Source organism: Eretmochelys imbricata, chromosome 11, assembly GCF_965152235.1.
Source record: "Eretmochelys imbricata isolate rEreImb1 chromosome 11, rEreImb1.hap1, whole genome shotgun sequence".
NCBI classification, from domain to species: Eukaryota; Metazoa; Chordata; order Testudines; family Cheloniidae; genus Eretmochelys; species Eretmochelys imbricata.
In genome coordinates, this window is record NC_135582.1 from 44,560,124 (window position 1) to 44,572,171 (window position 12,048).

Consider the following 12,048-nt stretch of genomic DNA (forward strand, 5'->3'; position numbering starts at 1 on the left):
TTGTAGTAATGTAGTTTAATAGGCTCACTGGCTAGAATTGTGCACTGGCTTACTGTAAACCCATTGCCCAGCCCCAAGGCAAGTTCACTAAAGTAATGGTGTTGTAAGGGATACAATTCAGGGTGGAATTTGCCCCTCTGTCCATAGCTCCCTGTGACCCAGTTGTTTAAATTTCAAGCTGAGACTGGAATGATAACTTGAAATATTCCAAATCTGACATTGTCAGAACCCTATGTGAGTATATACCAGAAAAGGATTTTCTATATTGCAACTCAACCAATAACAAGAAAACTCCGAGCCGAAGCATTCCCTATGTGGAGTGGAAACTGAGTTATGATTTGTGAGTTGTGGAAACGGAGGTCTGATTTTCAGAGATACTCAGCACTTGCAGCTCCCATTGACTTCCATTAGAATTGTAGGTGTTCAGCATCTCTGGAAAAATTAGGGCCATGGAATTGATGGCTTATTGTTCCCAAGGGATGGGCAGGGGCTTATCCCCCTTCCCCAGTACTGACAGGACTTGGTCCTCAGAAACAAATCTGCACACACATAATGCCTTTCCTCTTCTCTGCCAGCGAAAGCATGCAAAAAGCAGCTAGTCTGAGTGGGATAGAGCAGAAGTGGGAAGCACTGACCCTCTTGGCCTCTGTGGGTGCTTTGCAGGGACTGGCCTTTGACCAGGCCAGGAGGTAAGCTGCTATTCCCACTACCAGTTTCATTAGAGGTCTTAGCATTAATTAATCCCCACCCCACAGGCATCTATTTATGTCAGTTCCAACACCACTGAATGAGGTTTGAGAGCATCAGAACAGCTCCTGTAGAAACACTGCTCTGCTTAGGCCAATGGGGCTGGGAAGTAGTGCAGAAGCCCAAGATCACTGTTTGGATGGCCCTCATCTCTGTGGGCTCTCAGGAGAGTTTGTAGGCCAAACCCCCATCAACTCCATAGTGGGACAAAACCACCTGTCTGCCCAGAAAGGACGGTTTGATCATTGTGAAACTCTGTGAGCCAAAACTCCTAGGATTCCCAGTCCAGTAAGCAGAAATAATCCATTCAGGGGACAGGTTGGTTCTTAGGTCCTGTCAAACTTAGGAAAGTAACCCAGTGATGACAATATCTGTCAAAAGTGGTGCTTGCTGCCTGTTCCCCAACCCCAGCAGGTGAAACTGTTCTCTAGGATATGCGCATACAACTCCCATTGGCTTCACTGGAAGTTGCATGCAAGTTTCTAACAGGAAAAAATTAGCCCAGTGTTTATATTTTATTTGTAAAAACATACTGGAATAACATTTTGGTTTGTTAAGTAGGACCACAAAACCCGTTTGTCTTTTGAGATCATATTATTGCAGCTCCTGTTTACATTCAGCGTATAGTCCCAATATCTCTGATAACTGCCAGCTATGATTCTGCTTAATGGGGAACATAAAGAACTATCAGTGGTAGAATTGTCAACAATAATTAGCTTTCGTAAATCTCAAAGCACTTCCTAAAGGAAGGCATCATTATCCCCAGTTTACTGATTGGAAAAATGAGGCATAGATAGGTTAAATAATTGCCTATATGTATAAGGAGGAACACTGCTGTATCCCAAGATAAAACTGCCTTTGCTATCTTTCTGTCACAAGTGATTATTGCTTCAAGCCATGCTGCTGCTGCTGCTAGGACAAATAGAGGACATACTGGACAGAAAAAAATAATGTGGAACAAATGTTCTTATGTTTTTATATTCATTTGGACTTGCTTGACTTTTATTATTCTGAACTGCAAAAATATGACAGTATATTTACATTTTTAAGAAATCTTACTTCAGCATCAAAGCGAGGATCCTGATATGCATCACTGATGTTCACTGGAAGACCCGTGGAAGCTACTAGCTCAGCAATGCTATTATTTATTAGCCAGTCAGAATAAGATGATGATTTCTCCATACTGTCTTTGAAACTATCACAAAGGCACAGCGAGGGAAGAAAAGAATACAATCAATGTTGCTTGAAAGCCCACCATGTATAGTCATTTTAACATCAGAATTATCTATAGCCATAACAAACTGCTAAATGACATCCACCACAGAATAATAGGCAACTATCAGAACATCTATCTCAGAAATCTCTGGACTTACCTAAATTAACACTTAGTTCGCACCAAACTGGGTTTGAGTCTATCACATTAACCTATCCCACACTAAGTGATCATGTGCACTCTGCTGCCAAATGCTCGAAGTTCCCTCATGCACCTTGATCTACCCTGCTTTGAATCCCCTCTTGCCACAAGCTGAAGTGTTTGTTTAGACAAGCTCCTAGTCTTGATCATGGTGAAAGAGCTGTTATACCAGGGCCCTCTCCCATAAGCCCTTTTCTAATTCCAGAAACCATCACTTGCATGAATACTCTCACTGGGTAAAATCCTTGCCCCAGTGAAGTCAATGGCAAAACTACCATTGACTTCCATAAAGCCAGGGTTTCACCCAGTGTCTTCAACAGGATTACTCATCATGTAAGTACCGTTCATGCGAGTGAGAGGGTTGCAGGATCAAGTCGTTGGTTATCAGAAATTGTGAATTTATTAAACACTCTGGATGAGGCTTTAAAAAACAACCAGTAGTTTAGGCGCATCACTTTTTGTTACCTAACCTGAAAAATCTTAAACGGGTTTAAGGGGTTTTCAGCAAGTGCTGAGTAAAGCCCCCTGAAAATCAGGCCCCTTCAAGGCACCCAAAAATCACTAGTCACTCCTGAAAATCTTGGTCCTCGTATTTCTTAGTTTTCTGGATCCCTTTACTCCATGAAGAGAACTATTAATGTGATTCCAAATAGAAATAGAAATCTGGATCAACTACAATATTACAAATAAAACAATATATAGCTAAGAATGCGAATGTCAGTTTTTTCAAGAAATTAATCAACTATTTTCCCCCATCAGGACAAATATTGCAAGCTAATGTAATAACCAGAAATCTATCACTAAAGATTTTTTTAATTATTACAACATTGACTTAATTTCACTTCACCTAGTATTGTAAAATATGTGTCAAAGAGAAAGGAGAAATTTGCATAGCCTCAGTCCCAGGAAAATACTAAAGGCTCAATCCTGGGAAGCGTCAAGTGTATCTCTTTTCTCTTTTAAATGGATATTTTCCCAGAACAAAAGTGTTATTTTATAATATTATGGAATATGTCATACATATTGTATTATTAAAAAGAATAAATAAATTGCTTAAAGAACACATTGCTTAAGAATCAGGTCTCTACAAAATTAAGAAAAATGGTACAGTAGAGGTGTTAGGGGACGAGAGCTGAGAAAGCATTGTTCTAAGTCAGCCATAAAGATGTTGGCATACTGTGGGGCCATGCAGGTACCCATAGCAGTGCCGCTGACTTGAAGGTATACATTGTCCCCAAATGTGAAATAGTTATAGGTGAGGACAAAGTCACAAAGTTCAGCCACCAGGTTTGCTGTGACATTATCAAGGATACTGTTCCTGACGGCTTGTAGTGCGAACCAGCTGAGCAGCAAACAGCAGAGAGGCTAACAGAGGGAGTTTGCCTGGGATCTGTCTGAGCGGAGGTACGCTAAGGGCTGCATTAGGGAGGTTGTGTTGGTGAGTATCTGAGTGTCTGTTGTGGGGACAGTTTGACTGTGTGCTTGATTGGTTGTTTGTTTGAAAAGTGTGAATTGGGAGCGCTTTGTTCCAGGTTAGCCTTGAGTGGGCGTGACTGTTATAAAAAGCCAGTCAGCTGTGAACCAGCTGAGCGGCGAACAGCAGAGAGGCTAAAAGAGGGAGCTCACCCGGGAGTTCGCCCAGGGAGAGCCCACTGAGTCTTACATCTTGCCGGCTTCTCTGAGTAGTTACTACACCTCCTGAGGAAACTCCTAGAAGGAAGATTAATATGGATGGGGAGTGTTCAGCTGTTGTGACCTTCACTGGATGTGCCATGTTTGTCTTTCTTCCACAGGACAGAAGCGGCTTTGTCTGTACAAAGTGCAAGCTGGTCTCCATATTGGAAGAGCAGGTCCAAGGTCTGGAGAAACAAGTATCGACCATACATTGCATAAGAGAAACTGCAGATTTCCTGGACAGACGTCAGGATATGCTTCTATGGGCACAATGTTCTGTAGATTCAGAGCAGGCTGTGCAGCGGGGACAGGAGGAAGGTGAAGAAATTTGGCAGCATGTGACCTCCAGAAGAGGAAAGGGGAGCGTCCATGTACCAGCAGCGCAGATACAGGTAAGCAACCGTTTTCATGTTCTCTCCACAGGTACTAATGTGGAGAGTGGACTAGATGATACATCTGAGGGAAGGGAACAGAAGGAGACTCTGCAGATTGGAAGGCATGAGATGCACTGTCCTAGGGATGGGGGTTCCACGACCACCGCTCTGAAGAGAAGGAGACGGGTGATGGTGGTCGGGGACTCTCTTCTCAGGGGGACTGAGTTATCTATCTGCCTCTCCGACCGGGAAAACCAAGAAGTCTGCTGCTTGCCAGGAGCTAGGATTCACGATGTGACGGAGAGACTGCCAAGACTCATCAAGCCCTCAGATCGCTACCCATTTCTGCTTCTCCATGTGGGCACCAATCATACTGCCAAGAATGACCTTGAGCGGATCACTGCGGACTACGTGGCTCTGGGAAGAAGGATAAAGGAGTTTGAGGCGCAAGTGGTGTTCTTGTCCATCCTCCCCGTGGAAGGAAAAGGCTGGGGTAGGGACCGTCGAATTGTGAAAGTCAATGAATGGCGACGCAGGAGGGTCGGAGAGAAGGCTTTGGATTCTTTGACCATGGGATGGTGTTCCAAGAAGGAGGAGTGCTAGGCAGAGACCGGCTTCACCGAATGAAGAGAGGGAAGAGCATCTTCGCAAGCAGACTGGCTAACCTAGTGAGCAGGGCTTTAAACTAGGTTCACCGGGGGAAGGAGACCAAAGCCCTGAGGTAAGTTGGGACGTGGGATACCGGGAGGAAGCACAAGCAGGAGAACGCGAAAGAGGAGGGATAACTTGCTGTTTGTCCTGCCTCATACTACGAAAGCAGGACAAACAGCAAGTTATCCCAAGTTCCCATACACAAATGCAAGAAGCCTGGGAAACAACCAGGGAGAACTGGAAGTCCTGGCACAGTCAAGGAATTATGATGTGATTGGAATAACAGAGACTTGGTGAGATAACTCACATGACCGGAGTACTGTCATGGATGAATATAAACTGTTCAGGAAGGACAGGCAGGGCAGAAAAGGAGTAATGGTCTCAAGTTGCAGTGGGGGAGGTTTAGGTTGGATCTTAGGAAAAACCTTTTCACTAGGAGGGTGGTGAAACACTGGAATGTGTTACCTAGGGAGGTGGTGGAATCTCCTTCCTTAGATGTTTTTAAGGTCAGGCTTGACAAAGCCCTGGCTGGGATGATTTAGTTGGGGATTGGTCCTGCTTTGAGCAGGGGGTTGGACTAGATGACCTCCTGAGGTCCCTTCCAACCCTGATGTTCTATGATTCTATGATCTTTGTGTGGAATGTTGGTGTACAGGGCTTCTACATCCATAGTGGCTAGGATGGTGTTTTCAGGAAGATCACCAATGGATTGTAGTTTCCTCAGGAAGTCAGTGGTGTCTCAAAGATAGCTAGGAGTGCTGGTAGCAGAGGGCCTCAGGAGGGAGTCTACATAGCCAGACAATCCTGCTGTCAGGGTGCCAATGCCTGAGATGATGGGGCTTCCAGGATTTCCAGGTTTATGGATCTTGGGTAGCAGATAGAATACCCCTGGTCGGGGTTCTAGGGGTATGTCTGTGCAGATTTGTTCTTGTGCTTTTTCAGGGAGTTTCTTGAGCAAATGGTGTAGTTTCTTTTGGTAACCCTCAGTGGGATCAGAGGGTAATGGCTTGTAGAATGTGGTGTGTAGCGGGGTGGTTACCCGCTCCTGTCTTGTGCAGCTTTGTCATAAATATAAAGGGAAGGGTAAACCCCTTTAAAATCCCTCCTGGCCAGAGGAAGAATCCTCTAACCGGTAAAGGGTTAAGATTCAAAACATAGAGAATCCCTCTACGCAAAACCTTAAGTTACAAAAAAGACACACAGACAGGAATATTCATTCTATTCAGCACAGCTATTTTCTCAGCCATTTAAAGAAATCATAATCTAACACATACCTAGCTAGATTACTTACTAAATTCCAAGACTCCATTCCTGTTCTGTCTCCGGCAAAAGCATCACACAGACAGACACAGACCCTTTGTTTTTCTCCCTCCTCCCAGCTTTTGAAAGTATCTTGTCTCCTCATTGGTCATTTTGATCAGGTGCCAGCGAGGTTACCTTTAGCTTCTTAACCCTTTACAGCGTTTCACCCTAGCTGAGATTTGGGGGGCGTGTCATAAATATAAAGGGAAGGGTAAACCCCTTTAAAATCCCTCCTGGCCAGAGGAAAAATCCTCTCACCTGTAAAGGGTTAAGAAGCTAAAGGTAACCCTGTAAGGTATTCACCATCCTGATTTTACAGAGGTGATTCTTTTTTACTTCTATTAAAAGTCTTCTTGTACGGAAACTGAATGCTTTTTCATTGTTCTAAGATCCAAGGGTTTGGGTCTGTGGTCACCTGTGCAAATTGGCGAGGATTTTTACCAAACCTTCCCCAGGAAGTGGGGTGCAAGGGTTGGGAGGATTTTGGGGTGAAAGACGTGTCCAAACTACGTTTTTTCAGGAACCCAGATAAAGTTGGGTGGTGGCAGTGGAAGTCCAAGAGTAAAATAGTTTGTACCTTGGGGAAGTTTTAACATAAGCTGGTAAAAGTAAGCTTAGGAGGTTTTCATGCACTACACAGTATTCTTGTCAGCAAGTTAAAGAAGTATGGGCTGGATGAATGCACTATAAGGTGGGTAGAAAGTTGGCTAGATTGTCGGGCTCAACGGGTAGTGATCAATGGCTCCATGTCTAGTTGGCAGCCGGTGTCAAGTGGGGTGCCCCAGGGGTTGGTCCTGGGGCCGGTTTTGTTCAATATCTTCATAAATGATCTGGAGGATGGTGTGGATTGCACTCTCAGCAAATTTGCAGATGATACTAAACTGGGAGGAGTGGTAGATATGCTGGAGGGCAGGGATAGGATACAGAGGGACCTAGACAAATTGGAGGATTGGGCCAAAAGAAATCTGATGAGTTCAATAAGGATAAGTGCAGGGTCCTGCACTTAGGACAGAAGAACCCAATGCACAGCTACAGACTAGGGACCGAATGGCTAGGCAGCAGTTCTGCGGAAAAGGACCTAGGGGTGACAGTGGACGAGAAGCTGGATATGAGTCAGCAGTGTGCCCTTGTTGCCAAGAAGGCCAATGGCATTTTGGGATGTATAAGTAGGGGCATAGCGAGCAGATCGAGGGACGTGATCGTCCCCCTCTATTCGACATTGGTGAGGCCTCATCTGGAGTACTGTGTCCAGTTTTGGGCCCCACGCTACAAGAAGGATGTGGATAAATTGGAGAGAGTCCAGCGAAGGGCAACAAAAATTATTAGGGGACTGGAACACATGACTTATGAGGAGAGGCTGAGGGAACTGGGATTGTTTAGTCTGCGGAAGAGAAGAATGAGGGGGGATTTGATAGCTGCTTTCAACTACCTGAAAGGGGGTTCCAAAGAGGATGGATCTAGACTGTTCTCAGTGGTAGCAGATGACAGAACAAGGAGTAATGGTCTCAAGTTGCAGTGGGGGAGGTTTAGGTTGGATATTAGGAAAAACTTTTTCACTAGGAGGGTGGTGAAACACTGGAATGCGTTGCCTAGGGAGGTGGTGGAATCTCCTTCCTTAGAAGTTTTTAAGGTCAGGCTTGACAAAGCCCTGGCTGGGTTGATTTAATCGGGGATGGGTCCTGCTTTTCAGCAGGGGGTTGGACTAGATGACCTCCTGAGGTCCCTTCCAACCCTGATATTCTATGATTCACTTCCCCACATCTGTACTCTACAGTTCAGAGTGGGGAAGGAACCTTGACAGGCTTAAAAGCCAACCCTGGGAGAGAGCCAGGACTGAGGGCAAGAAAAGCTAGGCTGATTGGGGAAATGGCCACTGCTGATCCATGCCCCAATCAGGCCGCAGCTGGGCCTATAAAGTGGCTGCTAGGCTGAAGCTTAGCCAGAGTCCGTCTCTCTCTGAATTCAGAGAGGGAAGGACCTGGTTGCAGGGGCCCGAGGGAATACCTCGATTGGAGCAGGGCTGACGGGGAAAGGCCTTGGGAGCAGGGGAGCTCCGGCCTGGAAATCCCCAGGCTACGAGGCCTAGATTAGGGCCTATTAGGTACTGGGGTTCCAAGGAGGCAGCCCACGGGTAGACAGAGGCAGCAGGTCCAAACCCCCTTGCCTGTGATGAGTGGCTGATACACTGCAGTCTGCCCTGGGGAGCGGGGCTAAGCAATGACAGGCAGTAGCCAAGACTGAGGCGAGATGGGGATAGTGGGTGGGGATTCCCAGGGGAGGGGAGACCCTCAGGGATTGTTGGGGTTTACTGCCAGGAGGCAGCACCCCAGTGGGAGGAGGCACTGGGTCCTAGGAGGGACTGGGGCCAGCGGTAAGGTGGATCAGCAGAGGGCACTCCAGAGGCTGACGAGCTAATTCCCAAGGACAACCAGCAGGAGACACCGTCGGGTGAGTCTTGCTCTATTACAGGTGTTAGAGAGCTGCCTAGTAGCCTGTTGTTCATATTCGACCTATTCATGATGACGACAGCATCTCCTTTGTCAGCCTTTTTGATTATGATGTCAGAGTTGTTTCTGAGGCTGTGGATGGCATTGTGTTCTGCATGGCTGAGGTTACGGGGCAAGTGATGCTGCTTTTCCACAATTTCAGCCCGTGCACATCGGCGGAAGCACTCTATGTAGAATTCCAGTCTGTTGTTTTGACCTTCAGAAGGAGTCCACCCAGAATCCTTCTTTTTGTAGTGTTGGTAGAAAGGACTCTGTGGGTTAGTATGTTGTTCAGAGGTATGTTGGAAATATTCCTTGAGTCGGAGACATCGAAAATAGGATTCTAGGTCACCACAGAACTGTATCATGTTCGTTGGGGTGGAAGAGCAGAAGAAGAGGCCCCAAGATAGGACAGATTCTTCTTCTGGGCTAAGAGTATAGCTGGATAGATTAAAAATCCCTTAACCCACCCAGCAATATTGTTAAAGACACTACAGATGATTTTTCATATTTTTTTAATTACATCAGAATTAAGACTGGTGCCTTAGCTGTGCATTTCCATACTTTAATATGCTTGTATTTCTTTTAAGTTTACCCTTTATGAAAACCCAACAGTTTCCCAACCCTTCCTTTCACTGTTTTTTTTTTCAGGCAGAAGAGGTGATTGGCCCACTGTGATTAATTATATATGATGCTCAATAAAGAGTTGTAATTATAAACAGATCGGGGAGTAGAATTATTTCAAGGCTCCTTTTTGTGTAGAAGTCTGCTTACAAAAAAGAGCAACTTGTAAATGATCACTTTTAGTGAGGTAACTAGAAATGTATTATCTGTAGTCCCCCCCCCATTACTCTAATAAATAAAAGGAATCAATTAAATATTTTTTTTTATTTTTTATTATTTTCTGTGTTGACATCATTATTTCTTGCATTCAGCAGTGTCAAAAATGGTGAAAATATTATGTTGTAGGGTGTCACATTTTTGTAATTTTGATATGCAGTTGTGAACTCAGTTGCGTGGGGCATGTGGATAAGGAATCATGAAGTAGTCTTTTGAATAGATAACATGAGTGTTGAAGCAATAAGAACCTATGGACATATAATAGGAGAATGCTACTCCTTTTCAAGGTTGACTCTCTGCCACAGCTAGCCTAAAGGCTGCAAAACTGGCAGCAAAACTAGCACAGGATATCAAAATCATGGGCCTGATTCACCACCCTTCTACACCCACTCTGCAGAAGTCTAAAAGGATCTCATCCTATTCTCATTTAGTCAATAGCAAAATTCATTCTGACTCATTGAGAGCAGGATTATGACCTAGGTAATGGGCAGCTGTTTATAAGTGCAAAAACAAATGCAAGTCATCTCAGGTTTGAAGTGACAACTCTCTAATTTTCAACAGTTAAAAAGCATTTTTAAAGAACAAAGGGACTCGAGTTCCCTTGAGAAATAACTAGCAATTTTCAGGCAATACAGTATTAAAACAGCTGGATGTCTCAGTCAATGAGAGAGGATTGATTTAGTTGGCTATGCTCATTTTCTGCAGACTAATTCATAGAATTTGCCTCTTTCAAAGGAATGTTAAAAATGTTCAGCAAAGTTATAAATAAAGATGCTTTGAAAAAAGGAGAAGATTAAAAATTTTAATTTGGGACAAAAATTTTGAGTGAATCTAATAAATACATTATATAGTAAATATTTTGACAGCAATCTAAACTGATATTTTAATATTTCAAAGATAAGTGCAAAATTTGGTTAAATAATTTAAGATTTATTCCAGGGGCATCACAGACCTGAGAGGAAAAAAACCTTTAAGGGTAAAATTATAATTACAGATGCAAAGCACTTGGTGTGTATCTTTAAAAACAAAACAAAAAAAACCCCATAAAATCGGTAGAATTGTAAGACTTACAGCAAAGATTAAAATCTGGACATTATTATTATATGTGAGACTGATAAAATCCATACTGGATTATGAGTGTCAAGCATTTGAAGCAGCAAACAATTTCAAGTTAAAAAAAAACTAGACATAATTCAGGATGAAGTTTTAAAAGCATGTTGTCTACATCACCAGCAAATGTTTTACAGATACTCTACGGAGAGAGTGACTGAGATTTTAGGAGGAAGAATCTCAGTATTTATTTCTGGTGTAAATTTAAATCAAGAGGCTCAATCCTCGGACTCAACAGCACAAAGCAAATGGGAAGCTGCCCTAAATGGGCAGCTAAGGATCCCCTGACATAGGGAAATACTTGAGTAGTGCAAGGTCGTCTTAGGCAACTCTATGCCACCCACTCCTCACTTCCTCCACATAGGAGGAGGGAGTACCAAGGGCAGGGAGAAAGCACAAAACTGCTATGGGAGTGTGGGATTGTATAAGACTATCAGAGCCACTGTAACTTTAAGCAGCCCTTTGGCTGCTCTAAATTATGCCACAAGCCATTTCAGCTCTTCGAATAGGAGGAGAAAAAAGACGTCTTAAAGCCACCTTCCCTGCACCTCATCTTCATCAAGCCTAAACTCCGCACAGATGAGCATTGAGCCTTCAGGACTTTTAAAAAGGTGTTAGTAATGTGAATAAAGAAAATTTTATACTTTTTAAAAGGGGGAGGGAAATTAGAAACATTTGGCAAAACTTGCACTTTAAGAATGAAATGACTGTTAGAAATGAGAATGTGAATCTATCATGATTATTCATAAATTGAAACCAACCATGTAGTATGAGAAACTGACAAATCAAACAAGTGATGAACACAAAGAAAACATGGTCTCCAAGGCTATTTCTTTGCAAATAACTGCAGAGGAAAAAAAAGATATGAAGCAAGGAGAATATTTACTGATAATCAGGGTTGTTTCACCATGACAATATTTAGGGAAGTAACAGTTGAGAAAGGTAAAGGATCACACACAAAATCCATTTCTTCTAACAATGACAAGGGAAAGGCATTAGAATTTGGAAACTATATTATCCCTGGAGCCACCCTGCTTCACTGTAGAATTTCTGCCTAGTACTTTCCCCACTCAACAGTCTGCGTGGCTCCCTGCTACAGTTTCAGATAATGGTACATATCTTCACTAAAGCCACAATGAAGAACCTGATTTTGCAGTTTTCATTCGGGCATAACACCCAGTGATTTTAAATCAGTAGGAGTCTTCCTGAATAAGGACTGCAGACTCTCAAGTGAAAAGGGCAAAAGTCATTGGAAATAATTTTCAAATGTCAAGGACTTTGGGCATTGTTTTGTATCCCAAATAACCTTTATTTCCCCATTGTAGTGCAACTAATTAGTGTGTGTGTGCGCATGCTAGGATGACCGTGCAGATTTAAATGTGGCACACTAACTGCCAGTCTAGAACTGACCTTTGCAAACCGAGCCTGACTTTCCATGCAGAATAAAGAT

At 43.6% G+C, this 12,048-nt stretch overlaps 1 protein-coding gene across 1 annotated transcript in view; it reads right to left on the reverse strand.

Moving 5' to 3' along the window:
• PDE11A (phosphodiesterase 11A) overlaps positions 1-12,048 on the reverse strand; it is a 213,652-nt gene that overhangs the window by 89,783 nt on the left and 111,821 nt on the right. The window contains exon 6 of the mRNA XM_077830269.1: positions 1,807-1,942. Within this exon, the coding sequence (XP_077686395.1) occupies positions 1,807-1,942 (136 nt within the window). The remainder of the gene's footprint in view (positions 1-1,806; positions 1,943-12,048) is intronic.